Genomic DNA, 20,014 nt, shown 5'->3' on the forward strand with positions numbered 1-20,014 from the left:
ACCTGGCCCCTCAAGCCAGGCATGTGCCCTGACCAGGAATCAAACCGGAGACCTTTTGTTCTGTGGAACAATGCCCAACCCACTGAACCACACCAGTCAGGGCCTCAAAAATCCCTTTCAACTGCAAAGTCTTGTGTTTTTTTTTTAATTAATGAATAAGGCCTAATTCTCATTTTTGTTTTTTTTTTCTGGATGCTTGGAAAGGTGAGTTTAAAAATAGAAGCCCTCATTGCTATTCTTTTATTGTTCTTATGGATCTGGAGATACGGCTGTCTCTTTGCAAGAGGCAAATAATTAGACTAGGATATTTGTCTAATAGTTTTGGCACCGTCCCTTTGTAAATGGAATTCCCAGGATAGATTTTAAAATTTAGGTATTCTTACTATCAAAGGGGCCTGGGAATGTCAGATGCGGACTGTTGTTATTTCTCTCCAAGTTTCAAACCTGTATATTTTTTGTCACCTGAATCAAGTGCCAATTTAATTCATTCTTACTAAACAGGACTTCTGTTAGGGCAGATACCATGGCAGGAAGCATCGAGGTAGCTAGACTCTCCCGTCTGGACACTATGTGGTGGAGTTCATCCACCTGGAATTGAAGTGAAGAGTATCTGTCCTTGGGCTAGAACCACATGCCAGGTTCTCATTTAACCCTTCACTATGTGGGGTGCTGTTGTTCAGTTATTACTGCTTGTGACCACTTAAATGTAGAACTGCAGTGGTTTAAACCACTAGATAGTTTTAAAGTAAGCAGAATAGAAAGCTATTTTACATTTGATTAAGTGTTTTATTTTGCCATTCCCCTTCAAATGAACTTTGCACAGTCTATTTCATAAGGAGTGTGGTTTGCTTTGGCTTGTAATTCCCCCAAAGCCAGGCTCCTTTTATCATTATTGCTTAAGTCATATATTTTTACACAAAACATCTTATTACCTTAGTTTTATTTTAAAATCAAAGTGGAGTTTGCAAAAAGTCTATGAATCACACTGAAAGAATGTTAACGAATAGTACCTCTGAATTTCCAGATTTGGACATTTCTGATCTTAAAGAATATGACTGTAAGCAAAAATATTATGCAAGCTGAGTAAAATTTAGATAAATAAGGACCAGATGGAACTATAGGGACGTATAAAGTATAGGGCAAATATTATTCCATTTCCTTAAAATAAATCTATATTTCAGTATGAAAAATTATATTCATATTGATGAGTCTCAACTTTTTGTTAAATCGGACTTGGCAAGGGAACTCCATTATAAGTAAATATAAAACATGTTGGTGTTTTTTTTCTTTTTGAGCTTGACAAAAGAAAGCTTTTCAGTCTTAAAATGTGGGACATTTTTTATATATTCACAGCAGTTCTTATATTAGCTACTTTATTGCTGTGATTTTCATTTCACATTTTAGTTATCTGTGAATAGTATGTAAGAGTTTACAGTCCCAGCGTTTGAGTTTTAGGGTGGCTTTCACAGTTCATTGCTTTAAAACAAAACACACATACACACACAGACTGAGGTTATTGCTTCCTGTGTAACTGCTGATTTAATCCTCATTTTTATGTCAAACAAGCCGCTATATCTATTGCCGATGTAATACTTATTTATGTTGTCTATAGTTTATTATCTGAGACTATTTCAGTATTACAAAGTAATAGGTACTAAACATTGTGATCCATTTTCCTTCTCTTTGAAGGTTTGGTACGTGCATAACTTATACCCCCAAGCATATAGAATAGATAAATATATTAAGATTAGGACATATAGAATGTCTCTTTCTCCTTTTGTAGCAGTTTTGTAAGGATTAAATGAAGTCTTGTCTACGTTCTGAGATTCATGGGAATTCTGTGTGGCGAGCCCTAGTCCATTGGTTACCAAAGTAGAGTATAATAAATAAAGTTTGTTTGACTCTTGCTACAGCCCCCTCAGGTTTTCTGAACAGGAACAATGACTTATTTAACCTATGATGCTGGCAAACAAACCTACATCAATTTGGTGAATATTGTATTTCTTCTAAACCAATAATCTTTTATTGTATCCATAGTGGTAAAGCAACACATTACGACTCACCCAAATTATAAAATTATTAAAATAAAATGAGAAATAAATCATCTTAGGATAAAGGAAATATAGTATGTACATGTATCAACTATGTTCTCCCTCAGGTTCCACATGTTCTTATGAGGCACCGAAACTAAGTAACCTCTTACTCACTGGTGCTTGTGCATCAGTGCGGGGCTGCCAGATACCTTTTGCATTAAAGAAGGAATACATTTGGTCTGAAGGTGGGGAAGATTGGCACCTTTGCAACTTGAAATTATCTTTTTATTTTACCTTTATAATTGGTTCAAAAATGTATAGATTCACAAAACACACTGAGTGAGTTTAATAATAGCCATAGCATAAGAAAAGTGCATTAAATTCTCTGTCCTTGGGTTAATCGACCCACTGCTCCACCACTGTGGCAAGGACAGCAGAGAACTGCCATTGTCACCTAGAGTCCTGTATCTCTGTTATAGCCACCATTTGTCTGCATTGCTACCTTTATCTCCTTTCATACTAGCCTTCCGGCTTTTGTTGTCATGAAGTATCACCAATGAAAAGCACCAGTAGGAAGTACAGCCCCTCTCAGAATCCACGGCAGTTATGTTCTGTAAAGTTGCAGCAGGCACTGCATTAGTAAATAGTGACAAACTGCTTCTAGGGGAAATACAGATTTAGATTCCTCTGAGCCTCTGGCCATATTTTCAACTGCCAATTAATACATAATTCTTGTTTTATGTGTGCTTCCATTTAAAGATATATATCCTCACCCAAAGACCTTTTTTTCATTGCTTTTAAAGAGAGAGGAAGGAAAACAGAGAGAGAGAGAGAAACATTGATATGAGAGATGCTCTTTCTGGATTCATTTAAGTTGAGCTGGCCAATAGTAGTGAAGGTGGAATTGTGTGACTTTCACACCTTGACCTCAAGCTTAGCTCTTCTTGTTCTCCGGAAGCACTACCACCTTGCAAACAAGTCTGGACAGGCCTCCTGGAGGATGACACACCATAGAGAGAGCACATGCAGGGAAAGGGGCCCAGACATCCCACCTAAGGCCCCAGCCAACCTGACTGCATACTCATGTGAGAGCACAAGTGGTACAACATGGAGCAGAAGAACTGCCCAGCTAAGCCCAGCCCTAATTGCCAACCTGCAGAGTTAGGGACAAACAAATGGTTAGTTTTTTATTTTTTTATTATTTTTCTTATATTTTTTCCATTATCATTTAGTCCCCTTATACCCCATCTCTGCCCACAATCACCACGCTGTTGTCTATGTCCACAAATCCTTTTACCTTTTTGCTCAATCCCTCTACCCCCCTAACCATCAGCTGCCACCCCCCCAAACCAAGCAGTCATCCTGCTTTCTATGAGTCTGTCTCTATTTTGCATGTTAGTTCAATTTGTTCATTAGATTCCACATATGAGTGAAATCATATGGTATGTGTCTTTCTCTGACTGGCTTAATTCACTTAGCATAATGTTCTCCAGGTCCATGCATCCTGTCACATCCAATTTCTTGTCTTTCTCTTCTCCTTCTGGCACCTCTATGATATGATTGTTGGAATGCTTGAGTTGTCCCAGAGACTGCTTACACTGTCCTAGCTTCTTTGGGTTCTTTTTTTCTTCTTCTTGTTCTGATTAGTTGTTTGTTTTTGCTTCCAGTGGCATACAGGAGGAACTGAAGTGTCTAGCATCAAAGTGGGAGTGAGGAGACAGCTTTCTTCCAGACAGAAAGGTAGACAGAGGCCATTGTTCTTTTCTGACTCCTCCCTCCACAAATCCACAGAGCCAGCAGGCAGGTGCTGTATTTGAGACTCCATAACCTGGCTAACACTGCTTTCCCCTCCCTGGAGATCTCTTAAGACTCTGTCCCATCCAATTTACAGACCCAGCAAAGCTGTTAACTGTGACTTTTCCATATGAATGGCTGGTGTTGGCTCAAGCTGCACAACGTCCTAAATCCTATCAAACAATCAACAGCTGGCTTCAGCGAGCCCCAGGCCCCCACTATCAGCAATCAGACTAGATTCATAGCTTGGCTTTGCCTGGGACTCTCCAAGCCTAGCACAACTAGCAGCCATCTCAGATTGCTCTTTAGCTCATGCAGGGTGGCCTGGGGCAGAACATAAGTGCAGGAGGACTTTGTCCTCCACCACCTGGAAACCCCACAGCCTGTGCACCCAGTAGACAGCTACAGACCACACTGGAGCACCACCACCCTGCCCTTGCACAGCTGATCCTCCTTGGAGGGTGGAAGTTTGTGGTCAGTGGTCACAGCCAGTTTTTGCAGCTGACTGGCCTGGGTAAATCCCTCCCATTGGCCTGTCAACAGCAACCAGAGCTCAGCTACAAAGAGAAGAGTGTAAGCAGCCCACAGAAAGGACATGCCTCCAGTACCCAGCTTAGGTGATGGGGGGCTGCGCTACTGGACCCTTCAGGACACCTACTACATTAGGCCACACTACCAGGACACGTCCTACTACCAGGACACGGACTCATAGTAGCTCTACCTAATACATAGAAACAAACACAGGGAGTCTGTCAAAACAAGGAGAGAGACAAAGAAACATGGCCCAAATGACAGAACAGATCAAAACTCCAGAAAAACAGCTAAACAAATTGAAGATAAGCAATCTATTAGATCAGAGTTCAAAACAGTGGTTATATGGATGTTTAAGGAACTTAGTGAGGACCTTGACAGCATAAAAAAGATCTGATCGGAAATGAAGGATACACTAATTGAAGTAAAGAGCAACTTACAAGGAAACGGTAATAGAGTGGTGAAGCCAAGAATCAAGTCAGTGATTTGGTTTGCCATTGAGAAGAAAGTCTTATTCTTAGGCAGGGCCTGGGCATCCTTGTAACACAATAGCTTTCTCTACTTCACTTTGTACTATATATGATTTCATAGTGGTTTAGAGTTTTAGAGCTGGAATGGCTTTAGAAGTCATGCTATTCACTCTGTACTTTACTGATGATATTAAGCATCATGAGCAACGTGGTTCATGGAGAACCATTTGCAAAACTAGCTACCTGTAGAGCTGTCAGAAAAGTTAACTCCTCGTGTCCCCTTTCCTGGGTTCCTTCTTCCATACTTTACTGCCCCCTTTTTTTCCCAAATCACATTGTTTATGAAATATAATAGGGAATTTGGAGTTTTAAAGAATTTGGTCATGAGGATTTGGGACAGAAGAGAATCATGTTCTAAGACTCTCATCCTTTTGTTTATATAAATACAGTTTGGAGCATAGCAACTTTGCTCAAAGTGAGAAGCACTTTGACAGCTTTAACCCAACACTTTTTTAAAATTCTTACTGCAGTAGACGTCACAAATCAATAACTTCATACAGCTACATGAGTTTTTCAGCGTGGAGTTGAATATAGTTTTGGTTTGCACAGCACCGGACTGACATTCTCCTTCCCCACTGTACTCTCACCCTTCATAGGCTTGGCCTTGGACTGAGAAAATCATCTGCTCTGTGGAACGCGTGTTTGTATGATTTCAGAACACTAATGGCCGAGAGGGGAACTGCATTAAAAGATGTTTAAAAATAGCACTGCTCCTCTAAGGCCACAGAGTGAGCTGTGGTTTCTTCCAGAGGGGGGAAAAATACCCATTTTATTTACAGTATTTTAATACTTTTTGATCCTCAGAGGTCTTTCTTATTAGGAGAGCTTTTTTTTCCCATAAAACAGGAAAATAAGACATAACACTCTTTTTGAATCATGGGTAAGTAAGTTTTCCACCTAAATGTGAAATTTGATGTGGAACTTTTCTGTAGTTAAAATGTCCCTCAGGATTATTTTTGTGGGGAGTGGGAGCAGGGGCTTTTATGAGTATGGCAAAGATTGCATTTAATTCCAGAGTAATCCAAATTAAGTAAAGCTGGCCTACAAGCAGTAAAATTAGGCCATGTAGACCCAATCCTTTATAATGCTATCTAGCATATAATTCTTGATCAAAATTTTCTTCTAAGATGCTTGTTAAAACAATTCACTGAATATCAAGAAGTATAAGCCATAAAACCTCATTCTGTAGAAGTAGTTCACCCACACAGGGTGCTCATTGATACCCTTCAGTCCACAGGAGACTCTTAGTCAATTTTTCTAACACATGGCTTCTTTAAGTGTTATGGGCCTATTGTGACAGCAATAAAATTGCCTTTTGCTGAATGATTGGTGTGTTTATGAGTTACTTTATCTACTTGTTGGCAGCTTGAACAGTAAAGAAAATGGCGATTGATAGGCTGAAGTGTCTGATGACTTTGACCCTGCCTAGGATACATTACTGCCCTGTTGTGAAATTCTTTTGTAGCAATTCAGAGTTTAAATCCCCCTGGAGGAGTTTGTGATTTTTGTGGGGCTCAGTGATAATTAAGCCCCTCATAGTTGGCTCCTTTAAACTGCACTATGAACTAAAGTAAATCCTCTGGAATTTCAGATGGATTTAATATCCATGTGTGGTAGGTAGTATGGTTGTATATTACCATCAGAAGCTTGGTTGGGTTAGATTAAGTTTATGACATACTAACCTTGCTCTTTCTGGGTCATTTTGATACCTTCTTCAATCTCCATCCACATTTTTGAGAATCATTTAGCAAACATTCGTTGAGTATCTGCTCTTGGTTCAGCAGCGGGATACAAAGAGGAGTTGGAAGCACCCCTTGTTCAGAAAGGTTTCACTGAGGGTGGGAGGTGATACAGAACCTAGAGCAATGAACAGGCTATTGTGATGCTGTGAGATGTTGCAATGACCCGCAGAAGGGGTTGATCAGCTTCACGGCGGGAGAGTCAGAGGAGGTTTCATGGAATAGATGTTACTTGGCTGGATCAAGCAAAGGAAAGCAGGTCAAATAGAGCTTGACCCTCAAGCATTTGGCGTCCTTCGTGCTTTGCAAGTATAGATGTAGAATGTGTCTCTGTAAAAACACACAGGGCATGTAACATTGTTTGCTTGCAGTTGGGGAAGTCAGGTGGCTGAGAGACAGATGCTGGAGAGGAACTTTTCAGTGAGCACATTTTGAGTCTAGTACCATGTACATGTATTATCTATACTTAAAAATAAATAAGAACTTTTTTTTATGCTTTTGGAAATGGGTACATCAAAATAGTGGTCCCTTAAACAATATGATGAATTTGCTAGCCAGCTTCTTCCTGGGTATCTATTTTTTTAATGGTATCACTAATTGTGGAATAAAGGAATTTTTCTCAAATGTATTTCAGACATAAACTGGTGAGGGCAAAGTGTGTAAGCAAATGACTTTTCCTACATCTCTAAAATCCTTACTGACCCTTCTAATTAGAGAAACCCCAATGTTTGAGTGATTCTCCAACTCACTGATCAAATTCTTCTCTCTCTAGAGCTGACGAGTCAAACAAGTAATTTTGAGTGTCCAGAGCAAAACTTTTAGTCTTGTTTTGGGCACTAAGCAAACAGACCATCTTACTTAAATCTTTGTTGTCCCAGTGGAAGTCATACAACTCTCAAGAAGAAATTAATATTGGTTGCATTCGGTCATCTATAAATGATTCTCAAGTCTATACGCCATAAATCAGGAGAAGTCTGTTTTCTTGGACTGAACAACTTTTTATTTTAAACATCAATTTACCACTTGTATCTAATGTTTTATAACTGCTCCTGTAGAGAATAAAAATCAGTGAATTAACAGGAGTGCACCGATTGAAAAGATGAAAGGAAGGAAGGAAAGAAGAATAACAATAGAATTGAGAGAGATTCTGTGTGGGGTGGGGAAAGGGCCTAACCATGTGCTTTGTGTAGAATTCCTAATCATGAACCAACACTTAAGCAAGTGAGATCCATATCACCCCACATCATTAAGGCTTCAATTTTCATTTCCACGAGTTGTCTTTTTGTTCACTCTGTAAAATGATCAACTCATGATGCCCTCAAGATGTTTGCTATAGAATTGAGGAGACAGTATTTCAACAGAATTGATGCCATATGGAAAATCCCAAGTAAGCTTTTGTACAAGCACAAAATAAAATATTCAAAACAGATGAGAATCTTGCTATAGTGGTAGAAACACAGGTTTTGGCATCTAACAGTCCCAAGTTGAACTTAATCTCTCCTACTGGGAAGCTGGAAAGATGTGGTCAAGTCTGAACCCTTCTGAGCCTCTGTTTCTCCAACTATAAATGAGACTAATAATACCGAACTTGCTTGGTTATTACGTGAATTAAATGGCACAAATGGGAAGTGCATAGCATCTTTGGCGCATAGGTGTTAAATAAATGACATGTTATTGGTTCTTGACTCTGTGCTGGCACGTATAGAAGCCTTGTGTGTAGATAATATTGTTCAAAACTATATAAAACTGAGGATGCTAAGAACTGGAGAGGTTAATAGCCTTCCCAAGGCCCATGGCCAGATATAGCAAGACCAGGATTTGGACCGAGAAGTCTGACTTCAAGGGCCTACTAATTGTGTGTCTCTACAGCCATAAGCCAGCAACACACCCCCAGGCAAGTAACTGATAGACTGCCTCTAGAATGGATGAGTGTTAGAAGAAGTCATTGGTATTGGTAGACAAAGCTGCTGAAGTTTTCTAGGGTGAAGGGATGTTATTTAATATGCAGAGATAGGAAGGGAGGCTAGTCAGGGAGAAGGCACTCAGAGCCATTCCAACAAGCAGTTTTGTGTGAATGGCTTCAGAGCATTAGAATTTAGGGAGAAATACAAGATTAGAATGGTGTATGTCATGAACTCCAAATTTTTAAATTTAAAACAGTGAAAGTCAGTTTTATATTAATAACCCATTATTTTACCTAATCACATTTTTCAAAAGCAAGAAGTAAATTTTTAAAAATATATTTTAATTACCATTTTCATTCAGTGGACCTAGAAGGTGTTATGCTAAGTGGAATAAGTGAATAAGAGAAAGACAAGTCCCATATGATTTCACTCACAGGTGGAATCTAAAGAATAAAATAAACAAACAAACAAACACAGACTCACAGATACAGAGAACAGACTGGGTGGTTGCCAGAGGGTGGCGGGGGGTGTAGGGGAACTGGGTGAAAACAGTGAAGGGATTGAAAAGTACAGATTGGCAGGTACAGAGTAGTTGTGGGGATATGAAGTATAGCATAGGAAGTATAGTCAATAATATTGTAATAAGCATGTATATTGCCAGAAGTAAAATTTTAATGTAGCCATGTCACACAGATGCTTAATATAACCCAATCTAGTATCTCTTTTACTATTCTGTCCTACCCTATATATATATAACTATATATATAAGACTTCTGAAGAATAAATCAAATTCATTTTTCTTCTTCATTCACCAGCCCACATTTCCAGTTTAACTGTTGGTCCCCACCTCTTACCTCTGCTGCCCCCCGTTAATGCAATTGTCCAGAACCACACAAGAGCACGTGGTAAGAAACATGGCCTTTTTCTATTAGGTCAGAGTGTCCCATGCGCTCTCGTATTTTTCCTGATAACTTTAAGAGAATTTAAAGCAGATTCGAGCAAAGGGAAAGAAATAATGGAGAGTTTTTCATATATAAAGACTCGTGGACTAAAAACAGATCATTGGCAGTGAGTTTGGCATTTATTTGAGACTATTAACAGTATATTTATTTTATGTATGAGTTCATTGAGCACCCAGACAGTATATAGAATTCAGGCTACTTTTATGGAATAAAAACTTTATGGGGTCTTTTCCTTCCTTTTGAGTATGAACGAAGAGAAATTTCCCACTTGACTTTTGTAATGTTCCAAGATCAAAGGAGTCTGTACTGAAAATTAAGCTCTGTAAAAGCCATGTATAGTACGGGTTCAGTCTGATTCTCCCCATCCAGTGTGGACGGGGTGTCTGACCACCAAACAAAACAAACCAGCACAACCTGGGGTATTGCCGGGAGTTGCATTAATCTCTCCTTGTACTGCCTCCATAAAACTGTCCCTTGGTGTCATCTGGGCAGTGTTGCTGGGATCACCTCAAGCCACTGACCCAGCAAGTTTCCTCCAAACCATTTCCCTGGAACAGTTCAGAGGAGCAAATTCCTGGCAGTGTAAACGCTCCCTGGGTCTGGAAATCTCATAAGTCAGTTACAACAAAGAACGGTCTAAATCTGTTGCTGGTACGGAATATGAAATGTAAATTGTCTGCATCAAGGAACCGTCCCCGGCTCTGGGGGGCTGCCTCTCTAATTGCTGCAATAAAGAATGCTTTCAAAACTGTGTGGTGAGATGAAATCAAAGTATTTAATACTGTAAAGATATTTGGAATCCAGATGGGTCATATGGTTATAGAACTCTTTTTTTTTCTTTTGTTTCTTCTCTATTCCAGAATTTGTGTAGAAACCCTTTTTTTAAAAAAATTGAATTTACTGGTATGACATTGGTTAATAAAATTATACAGGTTTCAGGTATACAATTTCATAATACACCCTTTATATCTTTTATTACATTTTATTGATTATGCTATTACAGTTGTCCCATTCCCCCCCTTCATTACTCTCCACCCTGCACACCCCTTCCCATCCACATCTCCCCCTCCTTAGTTCATGTCCATGTATCACAAGTTTTTTAGCTTCTACATTTCCCATACTATTCTTGCCCTTGCCCATTTATTTTCTACCTACCATTTATGCTACTTATTCTCTGTACCTTTTCCCCCTCTCTCCTCCTCCCACTCCCCTGTTGCTAACCCTCCATGTGATCTCCATTTCTATGGTTCTGTTCCTGTTCTAGTTGTTTGCTTAGTTTGCTTTTGTTTTAGTGTTGTTGTTAATAACTGAGTTTGCTGTCCTTTCACTGTTCATCTTTTTTATCTTCTTTTTCTTAGATAAGTCCCTTTAACTTTTCATATAATAAGGGCTTGGTGATGATGAACTCTTTTAACTTTACCTTATCTGGGAAGCACTTTATCTGCCCTTCCATTCTAAATGAAATCTTTGCTGGATAGATCAATCTTGGATGTAGGTCTTTGGATTTCATGACACAAAAACTTCTTTCCAGCCCCTTCTTGCCTGCAGGGTCTCTTTTGAGAAATCAGCAGACAATCTGATGGGAACTCCTTTGTAGGTAACTATCTCCTTTTCTCTTGCTGCATTTAAGATTCTCTCCTTATCTGTAATCTTGTCTATTATAATTATGATGTGTCTTGGTGTGTTCCTCCTTGGGTCCACCTTCTTTGGGACTCTCTGAGCTTCTTGGACTTCCTGGAAGTCTATTGCCTTTGCCAGACTGAGGAAGTTCTCCTTTATTATTTGTTCAGATAAGTTTTCCACTTGTTGTTCTTCCTCTTCTCCTTCCAGTACCCCTATAATTTGGCTGTTGGAATGTTTAAAGGTGTCCTGCAGGTTCCTAAGCCTCTCCTCATTTTTTTTTTGAATTCTTATTTCTTTATTCTTTTCTGTTTGATTGTTTTTTTCTTCCTTCTGGTCCACTCCATTGATTTGAGTCCCAGTTTTCTTTCCATCACTATTGGTTCCCTGTGCATTTTCCTTCATTTCACTTAGCATAGCCTTCATTTTTTTCCATCTAATTTGTGACCAAATTCAACCAATTCTGTGAGCATCCTGATCACCAGTGCTTTGAACTGTGCATCTGATAGGTTGGCTATCTCTTAAAAGTATTGGCTCTGGGCCTTTGATCTGTTCTTCCATTTGAGCTTTTTTTTTTTGGTCTGCTCTCGCCTGTTATTTAGTGAGGGATGGAGCCTTAGGTGTTCACCAGGGCGGGGCAATCCAGTTGCTGAGTTGTGGCGCTGAATGTGGGGGTGGGGTCAGAGAGGGAACAATGGCCCTTGCTCTGCTCTCTCTAGGATTTCAGTCCCCTCTGCCACTTCCCCCAAGCAAACTGGGCCCTTCTGGTGCTGGTTCCCCAGGTGGGTGGCTTGTGTATGTTCTAGGACCCTGTGGGTCTTTTCAACAAACTCTCCTGTGAGGCTGGGAGTCTCTCCTGGCACCTCAACGCCCTTAAGTGTTTTCAATTGGTGTTTTGAGGCTTTGTTTCCCGGAGCTGGAACTCTGGGTTGCGGGGTCCATCTTGCTCCCCATTTTTGTCTGGTTTATCTGCACACGAATGTGTGATTGTAGTCAGCCAGCTGCCTTGTGCACCTCACTGGGTCTGCTGGTTGCCACCCCATGCTCGGGGTCTGCCAGCCACCACTTTTTCCTGCCAAGACCCCTCTCTGCTGGCCACTGACTCTGCCCCTCTTACCAATCTGGATGAATGGTCATCAGACTTCCATACAGTTCAATTTTCTATCAGTTCTGGTTGGTTTTTCTTGTTTTTTAATTTTTGTTTTCCTTAATTTTGGTTGTGCAAGGAAGCACAGTGCGTCTACCTATGCCTACATCTTGGCTGGAAGTCCCATCCTTCATATTTTTTAAGGGAGTAGATTTGGTTTGGATTTTTTTTCTGTTATTTGTTATATTTTTGCAAGAAATACTTCATTTCTTCATTTACTTAGTGTTAATTTAATTCTAATTCTTCAACCTCTGTCATTTTGGTGGCTCATTAACTCTCAGGGTTCCTGTTTCTTTACAAAGCTCCCACACCTGGAAAGGCCTCTCTGGCCATCGTCATCAGCCCACCCTGGTAATCATCAAGCCCATAGGTGCCTAAGCCTACATGCTCCCTGCAAGACCAGAAGTCCTGCTGCTCTAGACCCCAGTGCATGGGAGGGACTTCTTTCAAAATGGATCATTATACCTGGAGCCTGCCCCCCTTGACGATTGCCTCTGTGTGCACTGGGGAAAAGGGGAGCAGGGACTGGGAGGGCGCTGGGCAGTGCAGGGCTCCAGTCCTCGCTTCTCATGGAACCCACAGACCTCTATTTCCAGTCTCCACTCAAAAGCTCGTTCCTTTTCCCAGCAGCCCTCTGACACACCTAGCATAATCCATTCAACAATATCTTCTCAGTTTTATCAACAACAAGAGAACCAATGACTCCTGGATGCTTCAGCATTCAGCTCCCAAAAAATTCCTGAGGCAAGAAATTTCAAAGCTTATCATGAAGGAGAAAATTGGTATGGACCAACTCCATTGAAATAGTCTCCCCCAAACATATAAATATCTGGGTGTATGTTTGTAAATTGCCTGGAGGGACCCTGGTGAAGCTGTTGTGGAGGCCGTCTCTGGGGAGTGTCACTGAGGGCCTGGAGTGGGAGGCCATCTCTTTCTGTGTTCACTGTGCCTGTGATAGTGCTTGAGTCCTTTACATTGGAACATGCTATTTTTATGATGATAAAAAACATCAAGATGATTAATTTGAAGAGATAGAAATTATTTTTTTAATTCATTAACTATCAGACACTTTCCTCAACCAGTACCTCCTTAAATATTATCCTGATTTTATGGCTCAGAATGCTGAGTGCAGGATTTAAGTAGCCCAAATTCCACAATGGCGGAGTCTGGATTCAAGCCTTCAGCTGTCTTCCATGTAGGACATGACTGCTCTTTCCCCTATGCCATGCTCTGTCCAGGGCCAGTTCATTCCACTAAGTTCTTTTCTTTAATTGGCCAAGTAATAAGGCCTGAAAACCCCCCTTCATCAGACCACACATCTATGCCAAATCCTTGAATACCAATAAATATCTGAAACCATGTTTCAAAATATACCGTAAAATATAAGTAAGAATGACACATAGTTCACCTCAAGTTCATACACAGCAGCAATGTACATGGCTTACAGTAAAACATATGGGGGAAGTTTAACTTGAAATATTAGGCAAAGCCAGGCCTAAAGGAATGAAATAATAAACTTAGGAAAAATTAATTATACCTCTGAATATGTCATAACTGCATATTTTGTTTATCTTTAGGTCAAATAAAATATCACAGTATTAGCAAATAGCAAAATTATGGGTTGCTGCCTATGATTTGGTGGTTTGCTTAAGGAAGCATTTGTGGTTGTTGAAAATTAATGAGAATGTTTTTTATAGGATGCTATAGTTATACATGAAGTCTATGAGGAAGGAGCAGCAGCCAGAGATGGAAGACTGTGGGCTGGTGACCAGATATTAGAGGTATACGATTATGAATTTTATTTTGTGCCAATAAATAAATCTGTCTCTGAAAACATTTTTTTAATTCAAGGGAAAAGTACAATTTATGGTTCTATAATGTTAATGTCAAATGAGACTGTGTGGTATTACAATTAGTTTTTTTTTTTTTTTGCCTCTCCATTATGCTTTACTAAATTCCCCCCTAAAAGCACCTACACATAAACATGCACACCTGACGTGTTAAAGGCTTTACTGTAGCTTTAAGTATTATTTTCTCATTCCTAATAAATCTTCAAGTCAAATGGAGGTCCATGCCTTGCCAATTTTGTTTTCTGGTTGATGGAAATGTAGAATTCTTTCCCTTTAGGTGGTATGTGGTAACTTATGAAAAACCGAAATGCTTAACTTGCCACTTTCAAATGGACTCTCAGTTAGCAAAGGCATTAAAGCCTTTTCAAAAGTGCCAAGGCAGGCAGTGTCTGAAAGGGGGAACGGATGGATGGAAAGTCAATGCCAGGCGTTCTGGTAGGTGGAACTAAAGAGCTGTTTCAATGGTGTGAAACCTTTAGGCAACATTATTTCTTTCACTGGATGAATTTAATTGAATAGTTAACATTTTATGGTGGGCATGTGCATTTTTGCTTTTCAACGTTAATATGGCACATTATGAATGACATCATAGAACTTTATTTTTCCCTTTGGTGCTTCAAGTCTGCCTCCCAAGATGAAATCAGAGATATAATTAAGGGCAGAAAATATAGGCAAGAAGGAGTTAAAAGAGAGGCCAGGCTGACTGCAAATTAAATTTGGGGCAACTTACAGGATTTCTCTGCAGGCCTTTACTGTGCTTTATCATTGGATTAGGACGGATTCCCAGTGTATTCATTTAAGGCACAAGTGTATGAGGTTAGAAAAATAAGGGAGGCCTCTTTGGGAATTAGCTCGACTGCTTTAGCATACAACACCATTTTTTAATGGTCAGGAGTTTTGGACTGTTTTTTTCCTCTCTAGCTTTTTTAATTACCAGGTCATATCATAATTGGCTGTATAAGTTGAATAGATTGAATATTCAAAAGAGTACAAATGTCCACGTGGCCCACACAATTTGTAAGTCCACAAATGGCTACTTGAATCTAAATATGTGCACTGTCTTGATTGTGGCAATGATTGCACAGATATAAGTTCACATGAATTCACACTATAAATTGTACATTTTAAATATATATAGTTTATTTTATAACAATTAAACCTCAGTAAAAAAAATTAGCTATATTTAGTTGTATTGAATAGACCCTCAGCTGTAACTCCTCATGTCCATAAAATATATTCACACACAAGTGGACTCTCAAGATAGGTTAGCATGAAGAAAGAATTTTTTAAAGGGACGGAAGGTTTGAAAGGTCATATAAACCATTTCCTGGTTTATCTAGGTAAATTATTGTACCCCATATAGATGGATGGCCTACACTTCGGATTTAAGATGGCCAGGACAGGCTCTTCTCTTACCCTAGACAGGATCTAGTCCACAAGAATATACTGTGTGTTTAGTTTTTTTAAAAAATAGCTCTCAGTTTGATCAAGTAACATGCTCCCTCTCTCCACAGCTTTAGACCCCACTTTTGCACTGGTTCTAATTACGGTTGCCGTGTACAGAGGCGTAACAATGCACCGTCAGCCAGAGGGCTGCAGGTTCCCTCAGGAGGAAGGCAGGCCAGCTTTGCTGCCATATATTTTGAGCCCATGAACCAAGGCACCTGTACATCGGTGCTTTTCCCAACAGTGGCCTTCCTGTTCATGAGGGTCCTCTGCTTTGTACAAGCTGGCCTTCCATGGATTTAATACTATCCTCATGTTAAACTAGGACAAGTCAGATTTTGCTTACAAAGATATAGTCAAATAATTTTTTCAGCATGGCAAGATTTATGATTCTGTGATTAGCATGGACTGTGTTCTTTCTGGTTCTCGTTTTAGGGTCAGTTCCTCTTCTTGCTTTACCTTTTCCTCCATTATTCACTTCTGTTGTTGTGTGTGCAAGCAGAAAGAGTAGAGAGCTAACGCCTGGTTTTCCCTGTGGACAAAATAATAAGAAATCACCGCCCTAGTTTGGTTATTCCTGCTTTCCAAAGCAATGGTGCCCCCACTTCCCCACAGGCCCATCCTACCCCTGTGATATATTCTCATTGACAACTGGGGCTCCCGATGGCCCTTCTTCTCAAATAGGGCTCCCTGCTATTATCACCCCTACCCCTCTACAATCAATGTTCTAAATAATGCATACAGTGCATATTTAGGTAAGGCTCTTAAGGTAATACATCATTCCACAATATTCTAGCCACATGGCAGTGTATCTCTTATGAATATTGTGCATTTAGTGGTGTCTCTTGTTAAGTAGAGGAGGAAATGAAAACTGAATTTGGAGCAGCTCACTTTGATTTGAGCAGACATTTTGATGCTGGAATTTAGTATAAACTGCTTTTGTAGTATTAGAGTTTAATGAGAATGCTTTTAATTAAAAGTATAATTGTCAGGGCTTTCAAAAGGTAATTTAGAGGCTTAGAGAATTCACCTTCAATCCATGGAAGTAACTTTTTTTTTCAACTGAGTAACAGAAGTGGTCTTGTGTGCCATCTATTGGAATACAAGAAAATAATCAGCTCAGCCCCCATTTCCTAGACACATTGTTTTCCCCTTTGTTCTGTGGGTTTGCCTCAACAATGAGGATGCATCACGGCCACAAAGTAGCAGTGCATGCTGGTGCCAGAGGAACAGCCCTGACTGCAGTCACCTTGGTTCCTTGTAAAATGTGAACTTTTAACATGTGTAAAGCCCTATGCCAAATGCACTACCAGGTTTATTTCATTTAATCTCACAACACTAAGTAAATATTGTCATCATTATCATCTCCAATTCACATAGGACGCAATTGAAACTTAGTTTGAGTGATTTGCACAAGGTCTCTGAGACTAAATTGGAATCAGCACTCAAATTGAAGTCCATCTATATCTAAAACCCATGTTTAACCACTGTTATTCTGGGTATAAGTAATCTGAGTACCAGATATACAAGAAAAGAAAAACTAACTTCAAAATTAGGCTTTTAAGCATCCCATTGGCTGAGGGAATCAACTTTTAAAAAAAGATTTCACTTATTTATTTTTAGAGAAAGGGGAAGGGAGGGAGAAAGAGAGGGAGAGAAACATTAGTGTGTGGTTGCCTCTTGCATGCCCGCACTGGGCACCTGGCCCACAACCCAGGTATGTTTCCTGACTGGGAATAGAACCCACGATCCTTTGGTTCACAGCCTGTGCTCAATCCACTGAGCTATACCAGCCAGGGCAAAGATCAGCTTTAAGTAACAGCTCAAAAGTCACCTTCTCCAAAAGGGGCTCATTCCTTTTTTCTTTCTTCTTTGGCACCATTTTTTTTTAAGATTTTATTTATTTATCTTTAGAGGGGAAGGGAAGGAGAGAGGGAGAGAAACATCAACATATGGTTGCCTTTCATGCGTCCCCTGCTGGGAACTGGCCTACAGGGAACCGGTCTGCAACCCCAGTATGTGCCCTAACTGGGAATTGAACCGTGATTGTCTGGTTCGCAGGCCCATGCTCAATCCACTGAGCTACACTTGGCACCATTTTTTATGACAAGAGTTCTTAGTCTTTGAAATGTTAGAATTGGAAAAGCCTCAGACCAACCCCTCACTGTACAAATGAAGGAATGGAGGTCCAGAGGTAGGCCTGACCTGTCCCGGACACACAGGGATGGACCAGAACACAGCTGGAGCCAATGTCAAAAGGGAATTCTCCTATTCTGCCATCCACCTAGCCATACATGACCTGGGTCCATCCTTCTCTGGGTTTCCCTCTTCCTAGCCGTGACCTTGGAGGAGTGACCATGACTCCCTTCCTTTGAGTCCTGGGCTTCTCTGCCCCTCAATTCCTCCCGTGTGTCTGATTCACCAACCCCCATCAGTCCTTGGCTTTTTCTGTGTCAGGAACTCCAATAATCCGTTCTAAAAGTAAATTCTGAGGCAGCGCAGTAAAGAAACTAAAAAGATAGTCTGGAGAGAGATAATCTGGTTCAAATTTTGGCTTCTCCATCTGCTTGTTCTGCAACCTTGGTCAAATCACTTAGCCTTTCCATGCCCTGAGTCTCCTCATTTGTAATATGATAATACTTATTTCAGAAAGTTAGTATAAAGATGAGAAAGAGTAAATATTTACCAAGGTCTAGTACACAAGTATTTATTAAATAAAAAATAAGTAAGCTGGCTATGATCTCCACTCGATGGACAGGGAAATGGAGGCTCCGTGACGGACCCAGATCCACACGCCTTGCCAGGTGCAGAGCCCTGGCTCGACGCAGTGCTGTTTCGGGGACAGTTTGCTGTCTCACACAGGGTCCTGTCTGTGCTTGCTTGGACCCAGACTGCAGTGAGGGAGCTTCAGGGCATCTTTGACTGTCTCGGAAGTACTGGTTCCTCACTTCCTCCAGCCTGTTCTGAAGTAGTTGTGACATCAGCATTTAAAAGTGAAGATGTCATATTCAGTAAACGAAATGAGTCTAAAAATGCTGACCAAACACTAATATTTATTTCCCTTTTGACCTCAATTAAATGAGCCAGTTAGTCCCTTCTCTCCCTCTCTCTCTCTCTCTCTCTCTCTCACACTGACTCCATAGTAAAGTTCACAGCTGGGCAAAACTGTACTACCGTGTATATTAACCCACCCACTACGCTTATTTTGGGTGGGGGAGTATAAGGGTCACCTTCTTTATATCTGAAGCAGCTACCCAGTGCGTGTAGTCACTGTCTGTGTGCTTTGAGAATGGCTGGGAATTTCTAGAGGTTTTTCACTGGTTGAATCAAGGAACAAGAGACACCAGACAGAGCAGGCGAGAGGCCTCTGCTGTCAACAGCCCGTCTCGGATGCCTGTTGTTCCAGGTTAATGGGGTTGACCTGAGGTGTGCCAGCCACGAAGAAGCCATCACCGCCCTGAGACAGACCCCCGCGAAGGTGCGACTGGTGGTGTTTAGAGATGAGACACACTACAGGGATGAGGAGAACTTGGAGATTTTCCCTATAGATCTGCAGAAGAAGGTTGGCCGAGGACTGGGCCTGAGCATCGTTGGAAAACGGTAAAAAAAAAAATTGCTGTGCAAGTCAGAATGGTTGGCTTTTTCCCTTCAGAGTTCTAGGGACTAATGCCTGTAAGCACTGGAACATAAAGCCTAGCGTAATAATATAATTTATAAAATTAACATTTATGAATATTAATTAAGGTTTATATGACATAGGTCATATTTCTGAGCAAGCTCTTACCCCCCCCCCCAAAAAAATGTCACATCAAGAGAAAACTCTACACCTAATCAACCCAGGCCGTTCAGACCTTACTCTTCTGGGACTTACTCTTACAGGACTATTCGGCCCCTACAAGAGTAAGAATAGTCAGCAAGGTCCTCTCACTTTGGAGTCACTTAGATCTCAGGCTTGCAGGGGTTAGTTGGAGCAAGAGCTAATATCAACAGAGATATGCAATCTTGGGTTAAGAAAATTACTCTGGCCTGGAGTACCATGTTAATGTCATACTATATTACTAAAACTAGTTGCAGGTTACTGAAACGAGCTGAGTAGACATAGTTGAGAGACACATAAATTTTTCACAGCAGTAGTTTTCTATTAAGAACTATGTCTCCAAGTAACAACTTACACCAGAAATGTGGGTGGATCCTGATGTCCAGGATCTTTTGAAGTCCATGCTGCTTACTCATGGGATGGGAATTACAGTAATTGTTCTAATTACTATTTGCAGATTTCTCTTGTAATGAACTAAAGAGGTAATATCTTGAAACTGCAATGTTAGCTTCCAAAGTTTACTGGCTCTAGAGAGCTAGTGTGTATTTATTCCGGGAGGACTGTAGAATTTTCAGGTGACACACCAGTATGGCTTTAAATGGTGTCAGTCATCTTCTTAGGAAGAATGCAAGTTGATTTTA

General features: G+C 40.4%; 1 protein-coding gene across 3 annotated transcripts in view; it reads left to right on the forward strand.

The window, feature by feature from the left end:
- The window catches only part of PATJ (PATJ crumbs cell polarity complex component), a 321,583-nt gene that overhangs the window by 262,003 nt on the left and 39,566 nt on the right, over positions 1-20,014 (forward strand). For all 3 annotated transcript variants that reach the window (XM_037136218.2, XM_037136219.2, XM_037136220.2), the window contains exons 35-36: positions 13,958-14,041; positions 18,963-19,156. In XM_037136218.2, the coding sequence (XP_036992113.2) occupies positions 13,958-14,041; positions 18,963-19,156 (278 nt within the window). The remainder of the gene's footprint in view (positions 1-13,957; positions 14,042-18,962; positions 19,157-20,014) is intronic.

Source organism: Artibeus jamaicensis, unplaced genomic scaffold (genome assembly GCF_021234435.1).
Source record: "Artibeus jamaicensis isolate MK-2021 breed Jamaican fruit bat unplaced genomic scaffold, CSHL_Jam_final scaffold_1019, whole genome shotgun sequence".
Classification (NCBI taxonomy): domain Eukaryota; kingdom Metazoa; phylum Chordata; class Mammalia; order Chiroptera; family Phyllostomidae; genus Artibeus; species Artibeus jamaicensis.